This window comes from Bombus vancouverensis, chromosome 16, assembly GCF_051014615.1.
Source record: "Bombus vancouverensis nearcticus chromosome 16, iyBomVanc1_principal, whole genome shotgun sequence".
Lineage (NCBI taxonomy): Eukaryota > Metazoa > Arthropoda > Insecta > Hymenoptera > Apidae > Bombus > Bombus vancouverensis.
In genome coordinates this window covers 10,436,558-10,458,325 of record NC_134926.1, presented here as the reverse complement: position 1 = coordinate 10,458,325, position 21,768 = coordinate 10,436,558, and the positions used below count along the sequence as shown (strand labels likewise).

Here is a 21,768-nt window from a genome sequence, read left to right as displayed (position 1 = left end):
TTCTGGATACAGATTCGGATATGAAATTTTATTTCAATAAATTTATTATCTGCGATTGTTATCTTTGTTGATAATAAACTTGTTTATTATTTAAATTATTTAAATTACGACACTGATGAAAGCAGATCTTACGTATTTTTTACTATCACGTATTTTTAACTATCCTAGATTCTACGCTTTATCATTCCAATTATTTCTTCGGAGATACGCTTAAAATACGCTTTACGTTTAATTATTTTCTGCGTTCTTCTAATATATTATCTCGTATAATTTGCCATTCAGGTTAATTACTATCGAAATCAATGACGTTCTGTATTTTTGCGTTCGAAATTATTTATTATCGTCGTTACTGATAAAACTACAATTTGGAGTCTATTTTCCTATATTATGCACATTTTACCTTTCAAAATCGATAATTATCGATACTTATGTTAATTCGATTATCGATACAATCCATAATTACCTATTTATATTTTCTAATTGCTTATTATAATAATTGACGCGTTGACAAATAAACGATACTTATTAATTTCAATATATCCGCGTCAGGATTGATTGTCATTAAGATTATCAAAGATACATACTTTACAAAATTTCACAAAGTTTTCGTCGAAATTGATTGCTCGAAGTGTAATTCAAACGATCGAATCCAGCAGACCGAATTTAAGAATCTCGAGCAAGCTTATATTCATTAACATTTTTCGCGTCGTACGGACTCCGTTCTCATCGATTGAAAATTTCCCGTGCAGAAAATGGCGACTCTCGAAAAGAAAAAAAAACTGGAACTCATCCTCCTTTTCCTCTTGGCCTCTGTGTATTCCGTAGATCGCCAAGTACGTCCATTCTTCGGGCGTTCTTCTTTTTTCTTCGCTTCGTTTTGCCCTCAGTGGCCTCGATAACTCAAGACGGAGGTCCCACGAGCCACGCACAAAAGAATCAAAGCGCAATGGCGCCCAATGCCCAGTAATATTCCGGATGGACTCTTTGCCTTTCGTTTCGAATGACCTCGCGACCGTTTAGATAAATTGCTTCCAGCACCAGGCGGTGCCTTTCGTTAGTCCTTGTTCCTTTTATTATCAGCCTGTAGCATATTTTTCTCCTTCTACTTTTCTCTTTTTGAGGCTTATTATGCTGTTCGTCTTTTTATTTTTTCTTTTTTCCTTCTTTTTCTTTTTATAGCATAAAATAGACGATGTAATATCGATGTAACGATCGGATAATATCCATAGGTGAAATAACTAGGGACGATAAACCAACGAGGAAGCATACACTCGTTTCTTATTCTATATTAGTTTGTATTATTTTATTACAGAAAAGTGTGATATTTGTAATTTATGTGGAAAATGTACATATGTATATGGTAATGTTTGGAATTGGAAATTTTGAGAAATAACGTTTCATTTCCCTGGAGGCAAAGATTATTAATCTTTCGTATTTTTAAATTTTCAATTTTCCACAGCTACGAAATATTTTCGCGAAAATTCTTTTATTAGAAATATCGTATTTTCATCTTCTTCGATTTTCATTTGCCTTATACGTACAGAACGTGAAACGTAACATAATATTCCATTACGAATTTTCTTTTACTAAAAATTTTCGATTTTCATCTCGTTTGCCACTTTATCGCAAAGGATATTAAAAATTCTCATTTTACGTCGAAAATAATTTCCAACCGTTCTAAAAATATACAATATTCTACTAAAAGCTCATCCAGCAGAAATTTGCAATTTTTTGTCATAATTTCGTTTGCTCGTTTTAGTTAAAAAAATATTTAAAAAATCTCATTTCAAAACTTCGCTATCCCACTAAAAGTCTCTTTTGTTCAAATTTCCAATCTTTCCCCTTCCTTTATCTTCGTTCGCTGTTTACCCGTGAAATACTTATTAAGTTTATGCATATGGAATGTCGTTTATTCAAATAAAACTGCACCGAGATTGCTGAAATGTACATTTCAACGTACTTTCCTCTATTATTTTAGGTCTATGAGAATTATTAGCGCCGAAATTGAAAAATTCTCACAGCCGAGCTTTCGCAATATCTTCTTTCAAAAATAAAATTCTTTCCGTGTGGAAATGTCGAATGTTTTCAACGTTCTCTGGATGCTAAATTTATTTTCGGCAACCTTTACGCTGCTTTTTTCCAAATTTAAAATTAGCCATTTACGCACTTGTCAGGATTCTAAATTTAAAAGTCCAAAAACCCGTAGACAATTTCTGCACGATATCTCAACCGATTTGATGAAAGAATCTTATCGTCAGACATGAATAGTTTGTATAGGCAAATCACGACCAATCGATTGTATCGAATGAAATCAACGTGGATAAAGCAGGAAGCAAACCTTGGAAATATCCAGAGCGGAGAAACAGTACGTTCATTAGTAGCTACATGTAATTTACCAAACAATACTGCACTTTCACCCTGTAAACTGATAACAAACGTAATTACTCGACTGGCTCTTTTTTACGTTCGCGTAAACATTTTCGCGAAATTTCAATCGGACCCTTGCGATATTCCCAGGCCATGTAGGTACCCTTAAGCGAATTTAATCGACGCGGCCAGATATAATTATCGCAGCCGGTAATTAAACGGTCGTTAATAAGCTTCGATACGACCGTTTCGCCTACGGGGGGAATAATTATTCCCGTCCGCTGTAAAAGCCTGCAAAAAGATTCCATATTACATCTTTTTCCCTTCTATTTTTTATTCTGCATTTTAACGTGGAATTTTCGACCGACGTACTGCAGATATTTTTTCAGTTTGACTACGAAATTTCGAATTCCCGTCGAGTCTGATTAAAGGAATTCTTTTCGTTGGCAATGTTCTCGACTCTTTGTGATTTATATGTTTATTTTTACAAATTTTCATTAGCGGAATATTTAAAAGATCGAAATCTCTTAAAAATTTTATTTCACGCCGTCGAATCGACTCGAATGCTTCGCCTTTCTCTGCTTTCCTTTATAAAATATTCAAACACATATTCTGTATCATAAGAAACGCGAAGCTCGCGAAACGTTAAAAATGACAAAAATTACATGCAGTAAAAGGACGCATTCGTTCATTAATATTCCAGGGGATTTGCCTGCATGTCCATTCTGCTCTCCATAAGAAAAACCGTCCTCGCATTTATCTAATTTTGGTTCTTTCGCCTGGCTGAAATATTTCTTTCCTTGCTAATTTTGCTTCGTTACCAGCATACGGTACCGTACAGCCAAGTATCTTGTAGTATTCTGTTAATTTCGCTTGCTAATCGACGAAAACGCCTAGAAAGTAGAAACGATTCTCTTTTGAATTTTAAACGCGTTCTTAATCTCGATTCTTCAAACCTCTCTTCCTTATTCCTTCGCTGTTTTTGCTGTTTTCTTTCATCGAACTTCATTTGATCCGATTCTGATGGCTGGTTTGGGAAGTGTTTTCGCGAACTGGATGGAAGTTAAGTGAATTGAGAGCAACTTTTTGATAATTAAAAGCTTTGGCTGAGTAGTGCAAGATACGTTGAAGGTTATTCTCTCAAATTCTGCGTCTACTTACCACGAATTCGTTCAGTTCACTTCGATTCGTTTACGAATATTTTGCCACCATGAGAATCGATTATCATAGACACTTGGATCAGATAAACCTTTTGTTCAAACGAAGAAAGTAACGAGACAAAGATTCGAATCTCGAAGTGGAGAAATTCGTTCGTTTCGAACAACCCTGTCTCACTCGATTCAGCATTTGCGAATATTTTTGTGCTCTGACACATCGTTCTCCTGGAAACGTCAATTCCTAGAACGTTCTTCTAGGTCGATTCTCGATTACCCGCAGGAACAAATCCAGCGGGATCGTAAGGCACGCGCCGTAAGGCCACAGCCCGATAAATCACACCGGATGCGAGATTAGGGTAGCGCTACAAAGTAGCATGAGACAGGTAACACGATTCCCATTGAGATCCGGGTCTGGCTGCGTGCCAGACTTCCCTTTCCACCCCGTTACTTTCTCTGCTCTTGCTATTTTCGCCCGTTTCTCCTTGTAATCTTACCGTAACTCACCCTCCCTTGCTTCGCTTTTCCGTCTTTATAAATATATTCGACTATAATTTGGAAATTACAAATTTGCCGAATCTACTAAATCATCGACTGAATTTCTCAAGTATGAAATTTTCGATTTTTTTCATTTCTAGTTTCATACAATTCTGCGCTCTTTACATTGTCGATATTTTCTAAGTTTTTGATTCTTTATATTTCCCAAGAGAAAATTCTTTCCCTTCAAATTTTATTAATACTACGTATCTAAAACAAAACTCGCGCTTAAATTTAGTCTGATCATTGGTTCAAAAATTCACTGATAATGTTAGTTCAATTGTGCAAGAGAATTGGATCAATGTGAAAAATTAGAGACGTAATTCCTACGTGATATCAATTGCGAAACGTGTCTGACAGTGCACGATCTGTTTTCACTTGCAGTCCATCCCAGCGGCTGGTAGTACAGATCAATCATAGTTTGCAGTGACTTTTGATACGCGCATTATTCTGAAAGTTGTTCCATGTAAAACTTAACTAAGATTCTCAAGCTACACTGCTATTCACTTTCCCACAGATAATTGTAAATCTTTCTTTACTTATAATACGATTGAGTAGTAAGAGAATGTTTCTGTTTTGCCTTTATTTTTATTAAAATCCTGTACTAATCGAATCGAAACGTACTTTTATAACAGAAATGAGAATTTTTATTGTAAAAATGTTTGCAACCCGATAAAAATGTTTGACGTTTTATAAAACGATATACATATAAATAATCGGATCAAGATTATGGAAGAGAATGGCAAACTCTCCGAGATAAATATTTTACAATTGCAGCATATTTCATAAAATAACATAAAAGAAAAAAAAATAAAATTTCGCCAAAATCAGCAAGCCACGTGCATCGGAAGTATCTTAGGGTGGCGTCTAACAAGAAACCGGTGAATGGGGTAAACCGCTGTGGAATTGAAGCCAGTGATTAAGATTTAAACGGTCGGTGCTTCGAAACCGAAACGTGGAGGGCGCTACCGTGAACCACGACGATAAAAAGATATTGGCGGTCGTAAAGACGCGAAAGCGTGGTCGTAAAAAAATTGGACGTCACGGTATAAAAGCGTGGAAGTTCTTAATGGGGCCGGGCGTAAAAATAAGGAAAACGGTTCCGCGTTAAACAGCCTCGTCCAGTATAAATAAGCCTAGCAACGGTCGAAAGTTCGCTACCTCTTTACGCTTTTAATATTCCGTTTTCGACGACGATTTGTTCTCGCGTTGTAGATAAAAAGTCGTCTCCTCTTCGACCTCGAAGAATCATCGATCTAGCTTCATTATTTTGTTTATTTTTTCTGTTGTTTTTCTTTCGTTCCTATGGGATCGTTGACGTTTGTTAGGTTAGATTTTGGAGACAGTTTGTTGAAAGCCTTCGTCGGAGTTTGATGTTTGTTTCGACCGTTCGCGGAGAGACGCGGTCGCGAGATAGCACGTCAACCAGAGTCGTAAATTCCCGTTACGATTAAATAATCGACGCCACGAACTGATCGATCCCCTTATTTTTGTTACGACAATAGGGATGATTCAAATGAGTTTACAATGTTTATTCAAACAACTTCTTCACTAGAGAGATGTGTAGCACGCTTAGACGATCACTGACTTTCTGTGAAGATGATGCTGCGGAGGATGCTTGCTGTGGGTGGGTCTAACGACACGAAAAGAGCCGATTTGTTAAGGACAAGTTTTCGTTGGCCGAGTGAGGGAAAGACTTCGCTGTCAATTGACTTGTTTTCTAGGTCGGTGGGCGAGGAAGGGTGCTATCCGCCCCCGAGACAGACAGTTGCTAGTGGGAAGCATCATGCGTGAGATAACTAACTTTCCCGTAGTAAACAATAAACCTGTAGAAAACGATTTAGTAAAGAGATGTTTGTTGGGTCTGAAGGAGTTTAGCTAGAAAATTCCTGAGATTTATGGTAGATTCTTAAGACTATTGAGGGTACGCAGTAAGCCTGGTTGTGTGGTCTGGTCTAGGTAGAGCGTCGCTGGACGTAACAATGTTGAAAAAGTGCGGGTTCATCGAGGCTAAAATAAATGCGAAGGTTCAAGGAGGGTGTGTAGCAGTGACGAGACAACAAGTTCAGTATTTAGTCGAATTTCAGACAATTTTTGTACCAAAGATTCACATTTTGTTACTCTTGTTATTCTCGATGATGTTAAATATGTTAGAGGTTCTAATCGATAATTGAATCGTTTTTAAAAAATTGTTTCGTTTTAATACCGAAACACGTGATTAATATTTGGTCTTTCACTCGAATTTAACACGTTGACTGTAAGTTTATGGTAAGCGTTTTCTTCTGAAATATTTCGTTGGTGATAATGTTGGGGATTAAGATAACCAACCTTCTACAACGATGGCTGCAGGTAGATTCGCCTCCAGCGTCAGATGTTGCGTCGTTTCGAACGCTTTTAGGGTGCTACGAAATCCTGTTGAAATATTTAACGTTTTCTAGCGAGCGAAACATAATTGAGCGATTTAAGTACTTTTTACAAATAGTGAGTGCCTAACTAGTCATTTAATATTCAAATTATGATCCAAGTATTCGCATAATCGCTGCGCTTCATTTTATTGTATATGATGGAAGAAGCAATTCTTCATCTATCATTTTACTAACCAATTATTTGTCACATTGACGACTATTCAAACGAAACTAAACTTCACCGAACACTCGCTGTACACGTACACACACATTACCTGAATTTCCACTCTTCTTAAAATAATTCACGAAAGTAACCCTGCGCCAAGAACTCCGATAATCGATATTCGAACTTTATCAAACATTACCAAACTTTGCTAAACTTCGCCGAACAAATGAGAGGCGTTCGCTACGCTTCTCAGATTCTCAATCTTCCCGACATAATTTTCTGAAAAAGCGTTTCTCCATCCACGATTCTACGAATCGATCGATCGTCGGTCCAGTTGGCGACAATTCAGGCCGATATTCATCAGTCGGAGAAGGTGGTGGAGCAAATTAGAAAGCGTGAGCCGAACGCGTGCGACAGGCAGGGAGACAGAGAAGCTCGAAAGCGTCAAAAGCACCCCCGGGGCACCGTGCACTCTCCGATCGCACGGTTAATATAGGGTTATATTTGCCGGCGAATCCAAACATACGTAAGAGAAACTTTCGGTCGATTCGAAATATCCCGACCCACCGTTTCGGGAGCGACGAGAAATTCGATGTGAAATTCGAGCAAACGCAACCTCCTGGCTCGCGCAAACATTTAAGCTCTCTCGAGAACCGATCGACGTTAAGAAATGGGTGGAAACGAAGATTAAATGATGTTCCATGCAAAGAATCAGAGAATGATTTTCGAAGATACGAAGACCTGTTTCTTTCTTGTTATCAACTTCTTTCTCACTGTACATGTGGCTGTCGTCTTATCATATTTTGCAATTCTTGAAAACTGTCTTTAAACTATCCAATAACTTTTGAAGGTTCTTAAGAAAGTGCCTAATATCAGCGTGCAAATTTAATTTAAGTGATCGATATAGAAAAAGAAAATGGCATTACTTTGAAAAACAGGCATATCGAGAAGTTGATAAAAGAAGAAATTCTTCAAAGAAGAGTTCAAAACTGTTTCGAAACTTCCTTATTAAAGATAATAAAACGAAAAGAGAAATAATTTTCAAAATTAACCCCAACAGTAAAACTTCTCTCGAGCCTGTGAAAAAAAATCAATCGATTCGGGGCATTCTCGCTGGAAAACAAATCTCGAAGCGATCGAGCGAAACACAACGTTCATATTTCAGTCCTCACGCACCGTCAGAGGGGTTGGAAATCATTGCGACCATCCGTGCATTTGCCGCGGTCGATGGAAGTCATATTAAACGTATTAAACAGCCAGAATAAATATCAATTTGATTGATCACTATCGGGGCTGGTTTTCAATTCGTTTCGTCTCGTTTCCGGGCTACATTTTTTTTTTTTATCCAGCGGAAAACGCCATCAGTGATTTATGGACGTTACTTCGAGGCATTGCCGGCGTCATCGACTCGATTATTCGCGTTTTCGTTCGTTAACAGCTTTGAAAAGCTCGAATGCACTGCTCGATCGTGGCGTTATCGAGATTCTGCCCCTCTTTGTTGCCATTAGAAGAGAAGTGCCACGGGAATTCTTGAGATCGCGATCTTTTACTGCGAGGAGCTTTATATTTTGATAAATGATTTTCACACTGCGAATGTATTTTAAAGCGGAAGCTTTCGCTCGAATTTTATTTTGTCTCTTGCTTTGTTCATTTATTTGTCGGCATAGGAGTATCTCTTTAATACAGCGAGGAATTGTTAAGATGTATCGTTTGAACATATCGATTGTAGTTTATTGAATAATATTTCGATTCTTAATTCTCAACCCCTTCTTTGCCACTTAATCAGGAATGCATTCGTCAAATGCCCTCCTACTTGCGGTATTAACAAGCAAGAACACAAGCCAAACAGAAGCACAGAATTAGCCTTTGTATCCACTATATATTCCCATTAACCACCCCAGTTCCAGAAACTCAATTCACCCGCCTACGAATTCCATTACTACGACGCAACCTTGACCACATTATCTATTCAACAACAATCGCCATTCAGCCTTCTTAATAGCCATTTCAATTAACCTATAATTAATACAATGTGCATACCTAACAAGATATCTTAATTAAAGAAGATAATTAAAAATTAAATTAAAATGTCAGTGATAGTATGTAAAAAATTGGATTTTGGACCACCCACGCGATCTAACGTAATCTAATCTGCCATACTTTATCACCATTAGTATCACAATCCTAATAAGAAGTAATGCAACAAGTAGCATTTTCTTTCGGTTATAACTTTTCAACCATTAATTATGTTTTGAACCATGATCGCCCTACGTCAGGAATAATGGTATTACCTTGTCCCCTTTTCTAAATAATTACCGAAATTTCAACTAAACGATTTCTCTCGAAATAATTCTGCCACCTGGCGCAAGAAATACCAACGTCGATATCTATAAATTTGAGATACTAGCGCTCGAAGATACGTTAAAAAGTTCATGTTCAAATAATTTCTGACACAGAACATTCTACTGTTCCTTTTCTAATTTATTTTTTGACACCAGAAGAGAAAATTAAAGCTTATGCTATTCGTATCTTTTTATTTTGACTTTGCTATTTTTTCTAGAAAGTTTATTTCATCAAGTTTATTTCTAAGGTAGAATCTGAAATTGTCGTTTTCTTTTTTCACATAGAATATACTTTTATTTAAAAATTCAATAACGGTTTCAATTCGTTTTTGCAAAAATATGACACAAGTACCTTTTGCAGCCGAGCTACGGAATTTTATCTAGAAAAGACATAATCTATAACATAATCTATGTAGAACGAGGATGTGTGCGATCGTAGACTGCGCCTGCGATAAATTTCTCTGACGACGAAAGGGTGCCAATAGGCGAAGGGTGACACGGCGAGGGGTTAATAAATTGGCCGATGGCCCGATAGACGGTCTTGCCAGTTTTATGGAAAGGATGTAGAACCGTAGAACGGACAGTCAGCTTGGAAATGCCGGTTATTGATGAACCGTTACCACCCGTGCGACACCCCTTCCTATGTCCAGTGGCGTCTGCACGCCGCGATACAATGGCGTACGCCGCGTTTATAACGCGTTTCGACGCGGTGCATCACCTGACATGATTAATAGCGTCCCGTGTTATCTTCTACGGTACGACAGCCGCACGGAAACGTAGGATTCCTGAGGGGTGAAACAGAAATTTCTTTGCCAGCCTTTCGCTATTATCTAGTGTAGCGGCGGCACATGAGCGTAGAAAATGTCAACGGAAAATTCGAATCTGGCAGAGTTTCATATTATTGCGCCTCTGAATGCTAACGATTGTTTTGGCTCGCAAGGTCTAGAGGCAAATGAAATCGGGGCAGATTGTTATTGCCGTTTCATGTAATCCTCAGCCGGAGTTACATAGGAAGGTTAACTTTTTGTGGTAACATCCGTCGATATAAATGTATGCACGTGCTCCCTAGAAGAGTATTGTTATCCTTTCTTCGATTGGTATAGTAGCGTTGTGCGAGCGACGATTAAAACCGGCATACACTATCTCTGTACATGTAATTATACTTATTTTAATATAACTTTTCTTACTTCGCTTTTAGTTCAGTAGTATGTATTGAGAGAGTATATGAAGTTCTCAAGTGAAATTCATAATTCTACAAATTCAAAAAATTCTTTCACTTGTCAAGATTTGTTGACATCGAATACAAAGCCTTTCAACATTTTGAACCTTAAATCCAAAATCCTTAAATTATAAGCAGACCACTCGAGGATAAAACATCTGATGGCTATTATTTCCCAATTAAACAGCTACTCGTCTTGTCATCGTGAATATACGACCTTCTATAATTCGACGAAGGCAGTCAAATTCGAGAGCTCGCAGCTGTCTGTTCTTTCGATTTAGCGATTACCCGTCGGATACGGTTTTACGATTATCGCAGTGTTCTCTCGTTGATGTAGCAGACAGAGTCTCGTAAACAGACGGACATGGTTCCTCGAGCAAAATGGCGACGAGTGGAACGGGGTCGTTTCGCAATTCTCCCATGTGCCTTTCGTCGTTCAATTACTGCTTATTGGGATAGCGTGACAATGCGTGTTCCAAGGGAAAATAGTGACAGAAAATTAGGGACGATTATATCGGCCGAGTTATTGTCGCTGTTTATGACCGATGGGAAATGATCTGCCTTCGATCTCTGTCGAATCTCTGGGTTGTCGCAATAGTAAATTTCTCTTTCTTTGATATAATTTCTTTCTATGATCTTTTATATAATTCTTCTCCTATATTTCATTTCTACCGATTATTTCTACGATTTCTACTACTTTCGAAAATATGCCTGAATACCCAGCAGCCAATGTACAAAATTCCACTCGCACGAAAATATAAAATTTCAAAGCTCTATTCGACTCACCACTAACACTCCTAATTAATTAGCGATCATACTCGAATTCGTCTGACCAAATTTTTTCACAGAAAGATCCCCTTTTACGTGGGAACATCGACGTTCTTTGATGTCGCCGTTATCATCCTCTACGGTGCATTAATCACGACTCCTCGTCTTCTACGAACGAATATATAGAATCGTGAAAACTCTACTTTCATCCCTTCCGTTTCTTTTTTCCGCCCTTTAGCCTGAAAAAAAAATCGTCAAGCGTTTTCCATTCCGCCTTTTATCTCTGTTCATCGTGATAAATAAAGTTTAACGACGCCTGTATTGTTCGGAATTGTTCCTATTAGCGGGCGAATTGTTTTCGCATTTTGACGTTTTCCCTCTGTTTTGCGAAAAGCATGGGGCGAAAGCTAAAACCGAGAAATATACGTCGAACGGAACCGTGCGTTTCGTGCATCCGTTTATTCTTGTTATTCGTCCGGAATTTATCGCATATACAGGGTGTCCCAGGAGTGAACAGTGAAACTTTGTCGGTAGGATGAGGTAGAACGATTTTTATAACGAGTCGGAAAGATATTCGGATCAAGCTAAGCGATTTGCCTCGCTGTTCGCCAAATTCGGCTATGAAAAATTGTTAAAACACCGTGACTCGGATAAAATTTGAGAAATCATTTTCTGAAAGTCACGCGTTCGATAAAATTTCGTGTCTCCGATTTCTGCAGCCGTTATGAGGGGTGTAGTACATCATTCGGAATCTCATCGACGCCTAGCGTCGGGACGTTGCGAAATTATTGGCGAAACGTCAATATGTATTACCTCGTCGACCATACGAGCGTTTAGGCAACCCCTTTCGATTGCACGGCTTGCAAGCACTATCCCCGAAGCTCTACGTTTCACGAAAGCCAATCTCCAACGAACGTAGCTCGAGTTTCTTGCGCTTGATGGATTGCTCTGTCTCGTCTGTAATCGATTATAATCTTTTATAATTAAAATAAGTAACCAAAATTCTAACTATGAAAGATTTAGAAGGAATCGATAATATTTATCTAGATACATTAAACGATCTACAATGTGAATTATAAACTTATCGATTCTTTAGAAATTGTTCGATAAACCAAATATTCGTGTGGAAATTTTCAGGATGATCTAATATCAGATTTATTGCGTTAGGAAGTGTCGTACTCGATTGTATCTGAATATTGCAAGACAAAGGGTTGATCCAACGAAAATAGAAATTGTTAGGCTTCCTTGTTTCTACGTAGATTGAATTTCATTCTTGTTTACCTACTGACTACACTGTGACACTGGTTGCAATTGGTCCTCTCCTGCCAAAGGATATCTTTTCCCAACTCATTTTTTTATTTTTCGATACGATACTGATAGATTTGGGAGACAGAGGATGGTTCGTTCGTTCAGTTTTCCGTAACTTTTATCTTGCGTGATGCAGAGAGAGAATTGTTAGCGCCTTTGTTTCGTTGAATACAAGCAAATTTAGTGTCATTTGCGTAGCTACCTCTGCTATCGGAGGATGTACTTTCTTTTGTTTTATAATTTCTTCATCTTTGAAGCGTTTTCCTGATTGTTGGTACTAGCGAATGACAATTGTTTCGCTGAATTTCACTTGAATTTTTTGTATCTAATTACCGTGCTGTTTTCCGGAGCTTCTATTGCCTGAATTTCGTTCTAGTCAGGTAGTTGTACTATTCTTTTTTTCGTTTAATATTCTTTTTCATGAACGTGAATTCAATTATGTAACACGATATGGTTATTCTCTCTCTACTTTCTCTCGCGATTACCCTAATGTTAGAAACGTTCACCTACTCCGACCTTAAAGTTCAATGTTCGAATCGACACCTTGACAAATATTCGTTCTGAGATATCGAACTAGAACAAATAGTCGTCAAAGTTATTATTTTATACGAATTACAGAAAATTGACACGCCCAATTATCAAACGAATCGAAAACCAAATAAATAAAATCAGGTAGCACGCTTCGTTCTACCTGTTTCCTCTTTTCCTTTTTTTCATATTACACCACCACCGATCGTGTAAATTCGTCGATGGAATGATGAATCGTTGCTAGGGGGTGGTATTGAAAATGTAGCCGGGTGCAGAGAAATCATAAAGAAACTCGCAATGTATACGTATAAAAAGGACAAGTGACCTATCGAAATCGATATCGGGTGGCGTGTATTCATCGTGATCGAAACGCGAGCATGAGTCTAAAGGGGACGTGTCGGAGGGATGAAAAATGGTGGCAACTGGCTTTTACATGAACGCACACCAACGTTCTACCGAAGGGAAGGCTGGCTATTTTATTAGGGCAAATCGAGATAAAAGTAAAATATCGTGTAGTTTAATGCGTCGCTTTGTAATAATACCGGTGCGAGTCTTTCCAGGGGATGAACGCCAGGGATGGAGATCGAGTAGCTCTCGGGGACCGTGTTTTTGTAACACCAGAATATTTCCTTTTCCTTGCTTTATTTTATGTTCATGTAACTATTTAATGTACTAGGGTTGCTATATGCGAGGTATTAAATACTATATGCTGAAAGTTTTTGCGCTATGGGTAGTAATTTACAATTTGTTCTGTATGTCTGATTTTTTTCAAATTACAATATATCGAAAAGGGCTGTCTAAAAGGTCTAAAACATCAAAAGCATCGCGAACAATTTCAATTCTTAATTCTTAATTCTATATTAAAACTAAGTCTAAACCTAACGTAAAATTAATTTTATAAACGCAAAAAATGTGAGCTATTTATATCGACAATTTTCTAGATGAAACACTCTAATTCTCGATTTGATCTTGAATTTTCTTGAACCAGAAGAAAATTAAACGGGACTCACAATTTTTTATATTACTCGAAACGTCTAAAAAATCTAATCAGATATTACCAAGTCAGCAAGTTTTTTTTCATCAAAACAACCCATTCAGGGAATCATTTCAAGAAAAACTTTCGCATTATCTCATCTTGTAATTTTCCTTTTTATCGAAACTTTTACACGCCAACCGACAATAATATTGAAATGTCTTCACATAATTTTCACATAATTTTTTGTCGTTTCCATCCGTTTGCTCTGATTCGCCTTTTTTCGCGTTTCTCATTCGTCTTCGGGCGATTCCACTTGGAAAGGGGTGGCGACCAATTAAACGAACAGCAGGCTCCTTTGCTTTTTTCCTGCCTCTGTATTCATCCATCAGTCTCCGCCACGCTCGGTCTTCATTTATAGAATCGTCGATATCCTTTACCACGTATAATTGAAAAACGAAAGACGAGTCACGTTCGATTTTTCTTCGCCTGCTTCACGCAAGTTTCCTCTCGCCACGGATCGTTGCATCTTTCTCCCTCTTCCAGACGCAATTAATTCGATTCGATGAAAGATCGAGAGCGATGGCTGAACGCCAAAGTGCTCTTTTGCATTCGATTCTTTTCGAACAGCGTTTTCTCCTGTTTTTCCCTTTTTCTTTTCTCTTTTTCTGTTCGTCGCTTCGACTAGTATGTTTCTGACTTGTCCGGATAATTGATGCTCCTCGGGGCTTTTCCTTCTCGCTACTAGAACAAGGAGTTGATTTATCGTGCGTCGATGCTTTTAAAAACGATGATATGTATGCTAGTTTATTGTCCCGGTTCGAGATCGCGAGTATTTATTTTCACGCAGAGATTAATGAGGAGTAATTAAAATGTGTGAGAAATTATGACTAACGCTATAGTACTTTGCATGTTAATTAATAATTAATGGCGTATTTTTTAGTACTTAAAAATTCGCAATATATTAGAAAAATCCTAAAATTGACGATAAATTCACAACGACGTAAAAATACACGATAAGATGGTAATGAATTAAGGATTCGTAATAATTCTGAAAAATTTCAATAATCTTGGTAAAAGATAGAAGAAGCATTTTCTAATAAAGCAAGATTTATAAAAGCGTATCTCTCCATAATAATACTCTCACAATCAGAGGTTTCCTCAGTGCACTCTAAGGAGTCGCTGAAATGCATTTGTCGCGAAAGGGCGACATGGCGCTGGCTTATCTGCACTCTGGTTCGTCTTCGAAGAAAAGAATCTGGGTTTCCTGTCGGTGGTCGAGGGTGGAAACATGCCTGAAGGACGGAAGTTATGGCTAGCGAAACGGGAGGAAAGAGAAAAAGGGAAACCTACTTGGAATTCTAATGGGGATGCAAGCGTAGCGTCGCCTGTTGCGTCCCGGCACGTGCGTTTTCCCTTCTACTTCCTTTTTCACATATATTTTTATACTATAACTTTTACAAGGTGATACAGATAATTTTTGTCCTTTTTAATTAGGGAAGCATTGTGATGGTTCAAAGCAATAAACTTTTATAAAATAGAAAATATCGAACAAATAAGATAATCATTAATCTTATCGAATATTATTGTCATAAAATTAGATTGTATTTATGGCGTATTATTGGTTCTTAATTAAAATACAGACAGGATAAAGTGTAAATCTGACTAAACTGAAAATAGTAGAATACTAATAACTGGACTGCAGAATTTTATTCACTTGTAGGAAATTTTAAGTCTGCAAAAATGCAAAAAGTACACATAGTATACAAAAATATACAAAATATCAAAATATTCAGTGGATTAAATAATACTAAATTTAATATACTTCGACATGCTTAATTAATCATAAATACAAATACTTCTCGCAAACAGCGTATTTATATTCATCTTTCGCGCACTTATATTTAATGCGGGCGATAGTCTTCCCCACTCCTATACCGACAGCGCGCGCAACCGAAGGAAACCGAGTAGTGACGGGGACGCGCGAGCATCAACGTGACATTGACCGGTCGTCGTTTCGCATCACTTTCCCGCGTTCAGTCTTGCTTTCCGTCGTATTTTGGATGTGTTGATTCGGAAACTGTTGCGTCATCGTTTAACATACTCGCGAGCGTTTAGTGTTGTATATTTTTTTGCGTGACATGTGCTTTTTTGTATTTCTGTGCCGCATCAGTGATAGTTTCGTGTGTCGACGTTCGAACGATCCATGGACATGCGCAACGATCTAAAACGCGAACTCTATGACAACAAACGGTCCATATTCCTTGCTGGATGTATTGCCTGTACGCGTAAGTTTTTAATTTCTGATTATTGGCCGCATTTTATTTAATGGTTAGGTATAAAGATATGATACGTGTTTCGATAGTTGAAGATTTATATCGATTGCTTGCATATCGAGAATCAAACTGCATATCGCAATATGGCGGCATTGTTTATATATCTGTTGTGTTTCGTAAGATGTGTTTCTTTTACAGTAGCAAAGTAGGAAGCTCTCAAAGAATAATAATTATCTTTCAGTACTCTTGTTTCTTGATATATGCAGGTTATAACTATTTAGTGTTTTATATGGTATTTGACAAGCGTATTAATGCATTGCATATAGGAAACTAGAGTACAATTACAGAGGATATTATTATACTAATATATAAATATATTTAAAAATTTCTCTGAGAGTGCTTCATGCAAAATGTATTACTGAAATTTGTTATTTTATTCCTATATCTCTTGGTTATAGTTATTTCCTGGTATTTCGTGTACAAGATTATTATACAAACATGTAAACATTCAGTTGAATACTTTCCTCGTTTTTTAATTTTCGAGTTGTTTAATTTTTTAGGAACTGTACATAAATTTAGTATTTTCTGCTCTAGCGGTCAAATTATTCTTCGATTAAAATCGACAGATTTTTGCACAGTCTGAGATGAAATATTACATGCTACGCATTATTTTCTTTTCTTCCTGTACGAACGCAGTCGATTCATTCTGATGTAGCTCATGGCCATTCAAGAAGAAACGAAAAGTATGTAAACAAAACGTGGTCAGTAGGTCTTTGCGTGATCACAATACGTTTCCAAGAAATTTCTCTGTAATATTTACCTCTACTCTTATTCCTAAAAATACATTGCCTTGAGATAGATTATATAATTTCGAGATAAAGTGTAAGAAATAGTTGTCACATTACTAAAAGATTTATATGTATTGTACGACGTTTCCGTCTACGCGATCCTAAGCGTAAAACATTTAGTAAACAGCTTATAAGAATTAGAATCTTAAATACAAGGAAATTTTAATACTTAACGTTTAATATTTTGTGTATATTATTTATTTATTAAGCGAAGCGAATTTTCTATCGTGCTGGTCCTATCGAGATCCCAAAGATCCTATCGAGCCAAGGGAGGACGAAAAGATGGGGAACTTCTAGTATAGCAAGCGAGATGAAACAGGATAAGCAGGGCGATATCGATGGGAATCTCTTTTACGTGGACCATGCTTGGCTCTCCTCGAATAATACGACAGCTGATTTTTATTATTGGGACAGGATCGGTTGCTCCTCGCGTGTTTGAACTTGTTTGCCGCTGCATATTGCCGCACGTCCCGTCTTGAAATACGAGATCTCTTGGTATTTGACTTGTGTTCGAGCCACGTTATAGTTTTGCCTTCCATTTTCAGCGATGCGATAATTGCGAATCCCACTTTTTGTTTCCGTCCTTTTAATTTAGAGTTTTTGTATTTATTTAACATCACGAATCAGTTATGGTATTCTTTTTATTAATAGTATTGAAACAATAGTATTGACACATGGTTGCAACAGTTTAGAGAGTCTTAAAAGACTCGGAATTAAGACTTGGAATCTAAATAGTATTCATAAAAATATGGATTTGCACAAAAATTCACAATCTAATTGTAATTATTTTAAAAATTGAATGAGAGAACAGCAGAGTGTAGTAAAACAAAGAGAAAACAGAGAGCAAAATGGTATCCCTTGTTCCCTGCGATGTAGAGAGGGTATTCCGTGTCGAGGCATTTTCTAACGGAATTGGAATGTTGACTTCCGGTTGGCGGAGCGCATCCTCCCTCGTTATCAACCGGTGGGAGGAGGTCACGGTGCCCATTTCCTACAAGCGATTTTCCGCGAATTGCCTCCATTATGTCCAATTATCGGCTCGGATGAAGGAAGACGTATTCTCGACGAGAGGCTGGTTGGAAACAGGAAAGGGGGTGAAAGTAGGATTTTTATCGTCCCTTAGGGTTAACCCTTTATAACTCGCATTTTTATTCTCTCTTACATAAGGAGGAGAAAAAAATTATTATCTATTATAATCGTATAATTATATCTAAAAATGTGCTGGTATCGCGTATAAAGATGAACTGTGTATAAGAAAGAACGTAGAATAAAAGGGTTCATAAAAATAATTGCAGCGAAATTGTGAAAATAAATTAGTATCGTGTACAAAAGTAGGCAAACTTTCGCGTTATCCTTCCAATCTAGTAATATTAAAAAAGTACTAATGCTATAACATATGAACGTATAGCAATTGTCTCAAAATTTCATGGAAGAAAGAAGAAAAACTGGAAGAAAGGCACTGGTCAAATCGAAGTTTTGGACAGCTAAGTGGAATGAGAGGAAGACACCGAGAACACGTTGTCCAGGCACACGAGTAGGTCCTCGAGGTCGTCGTTGAGAACGATTGAACGGTCCTCGAAGCGAATCTTGTTTGCAGCGTTTCTCGGTGGCCTAAGCTACCTTTGCAAAAACGAGGAAAACGCCGGCCAATTAAGCCTCTTCTTCTCTGCGATCGACAGGCACTCGCGTACCGCATCGTTTCGTCCTCGACATCTCGAGTGTCTCATTTGATAGCCTCTTCTTCGGAATTGCTCGCGCTCAACTTTCCAGCTCACATCTTTTTTCTCAATCATGCTTCTTTTCACTGCGATTGTTTTCTATATTATTCGGCCCTTTATCCAATTTCGTCCCTATATTTCTATTTTCGTTTTCGGTTTTGCGTTAACGCTGATTTTTTATGATTGTAATGTTAGGCGAATTTAAAGTAATTTTTGTTTCCCTTTTCTTTTTGAATTTATAGCAGCGAACGAAAGAAAATGTAACAAGTAGAAAGAATGTTGCAACGTTGCAAAACGAAATTACGTTTACGGAAGCAAGGAATAATATAAAAATTGAAATTAATCGATATTATGCGATTTATAGATAGTAGTATAGATTCTAAAGAAGCTCTAATTGATACTATAGAATCATGTTACAATCGCATCTTTCAATTTCAAATTTATCAATTAAATGTATGATTCTAAAGACAATTAAATCTTACGTTATTGTCACTTCTTTTTTTATTCGCGTCACTGTAATAAAATTTATATAACGCACCCTCGTTTATTGTCTGTTTCTCATTCGAAAAGCTTTAGGTACATAATATAAGTATCCACTCGACGAGTTTTCCACGCTTCTTTCCGAGTTTCGAATCTCCTCGAGTGGCTTCTGACGGATTCGGCCAACCTTTGAAATTAAACCCTCGACTTCTTTCCCGCGGCGATTCTTCCACCCCTTAAGCCCCTGTCCACGGCACCGGAAAGAGTATTCAGTGGTTACACGTCGAAAAGTGACCCTTCTTTTTTTTCCTCTTTATTCCTTCCTGGCTATTTCGATTTCTATGTTGCATTGTTGAACGTTTTTAGTGCTTTGACATTGAGAAGGGTGATGTAACTGGGGTGGAATTTAGAGATGCGGAAGAATCTCGGCGATTTTAATATCTTCAATACTTTTTTTAGATACGTATTCTGAAATAAGTTGGAGTTTTTTCTTAAAAGTTTCTTCTTCAAAGAAATTCTTAAAAATTTTTGACATGGAAATTTTTAGATGGACATTTTTGAGAACTCGTGGAATCAGCATTTTTGAGAAGTTTTCCTCCTTGTTTAATTAGGAAGCGATGCTTTGGAAGAATGAGTAGAACCTTTGTCGACAATTGTATACAAAGTTTTTATCGAATCACACAATAGAGCGTATTGTACTGACTATATTTTATTCCTTGGTTCATTTTCACGTTTTATTTGTTCTTTATGAGAATAACTCTGAGAAAAGCTGGCTGGAATTTTTGTCGGCAAATTTTTACAAAATCGTCATTCTATCGGCGACAAGATAAATGATAGAGAAACGATATTCGATCTGCCACATGTATTTTTCCGGGAAGCACGAGGATGACAGGCAAATCGACGTCTACAATAGCGGTACACCTACAAATTTTGATCATGTATCGTTCAAAAATATATTCCTCGTGATTTATTAACTGTCACTTGGAGGAGACCAATTTTTTAATAAATACCTAGATACGTAATTTCTCTTGACCTACCTGATTTCCTTTCGCAAAATAACGATTTATCAAAGAAAAAATATTTTTCTAACTTACTACTACTACTAATCGTAGTATTTCATCAGCATCAGCTCTCAAAGCGTCAAATTGAAAATGAGATAAATCCAATGAAACACGGAAAGTACAAGCCTCAAAGGAACAATATCTGGCATTAATATTCGAGGTATTTTAAAGACAAGTATCGAATGTAAATAAGGTGGATAATAACAGTGATAGTATACGAATTATCGTGGTTCTAAGGAATAATGTCGGCACGGATTAAATCTTGCCTTACCTTCGAGAGATTTTGACGACGATATTGTACGATTTGAATGCGAAGTAATCGGTTCTCTCGGTGCTTGTATAATGACGTATTATATTCGTGTATTATTCGATAGTGGAGCGCGCGCGTGCAATCCATAATGAGGGCATCGTTTCGTATAATTCCAATGCACTAGATACACACAAGATTCCGAATCGTTACTCTTCAATTACCGCATAATGCGTTCCCTTACTTCTTTCTCTATTTATATCTCGAGTTATAATAAGTATAATAATAATATAAAGTGTATTCTTTATTTATAGCTCTACGGATTATCTTTGTTTAATGGCGTTTCACGTTCGAGTAGTAGAAATGAAAAGTGTGTCTTCATTCAATGTAGGCACATATGTATATAGATAGATAAATTTTTGAACGGATTGGATGACTGTTAGCTTCCACAAAAGACCGACGTCGGAGATAGAAATACGCTGTGAAACAACCCAATCACAAGTTTATCCGAAACAGTTACAAAAGTTTATCTGAAACAGAGATAAGATTTGGTCAGGGTATCTTTCTACGGGCTGTATTCTGACTCCAATTGTTTATTATGCTATGACCCTAGCTGTTTTATCGCTAAAAACGATAGATAAGCACTGGTGGCTGTATGCCGACGCGTCCGCAAAGGGTTAGTAGTCCCATCATTCTGCTGAGTATTGTCAAAAGCTTTTCTCATTCCAACCATCCTTTCACCAAAAAGTACGCTATAATTCCGACAGCTCTTTCGTCGATAGCACAAAGAACAGAAATTATTCTTGCATATTCGATACCGTTTCAACTTCGTACGCTTCTCGCAGTTTCGGAGCTTATGAATTTCATAAACTCACTTAAACAATAAAAACAGCAAGATCTCATCCGTTTCACGAGTAACTACTTGCGAAACAAGAAGAAAAGATTCCTACACGTCGAGCAGACAGTCGCGAAACCTTAACCAACATTTCACCCCCGTCCCCTGAAGAAGAAAAATATCTGGGAAGGGTTTACAGAGGCTGCAGAAGTATCTGTCTTCCGTAACTCGGTAAGAAGCGCATTTTCCGATCGGTTAAACCCGACGGAAAGCTCCGGGCCTCGAATAAAGGGAACCAAGGCTGGAAGGGAACAGGAAAAGACGCGCGGCAGAAGCGGAAGAACCGGAAGAACAGGCAAAGAGGGGCGAAAAGGGACGCAGTGACTGCCGAGAGTCTCGACTAGATTGAGCCGTGATTGAAAATTCCGCCGGCGGCGGGATTTCGATTTAAATTTATACGAAAGCGGGCGAAAAGTTTCGTTACTTGTACACCGGGGCCTCGTTCCTAGGCCGGAAGTGGTGTAGGTCTGCACGCA

General features: G+C 37.6%; 1 protein-coding gene across 19 annotated transcripts in view; it reads left to right on the top strand.

Annotated features, from left to right (window-relative positions):
• Window positions 1-21,768, top strand: part of heph (polypyrimidine tract-binding protein 1 heph) — a 435,707-nt gene that overhangs the window by 301,813 nt on the left and 112,126 nt on the right. Inside the window, exon 1 of one of the 19 annotated variants that reach the window (XM_033340795.2) lies at window positions 15,813-16,049. The exons of 17 other annotated variants lie outside the window; for them this stretch is intronic. In XM_033340795.2, coding sequence (XP_033196686.1) covers window positions 16,008-16,049 — 42 coding nt within the window. In that variant the 5' untranslated portion in view covers window positions 15,813-16,007. Of the gene's footprint in view, window positions 1-15,812; window positions 16,056-21,768 lie in introns of those variants that run through there. One more of the 19 variants, XM_033340794.2, reaches the window with a different exon arrangement.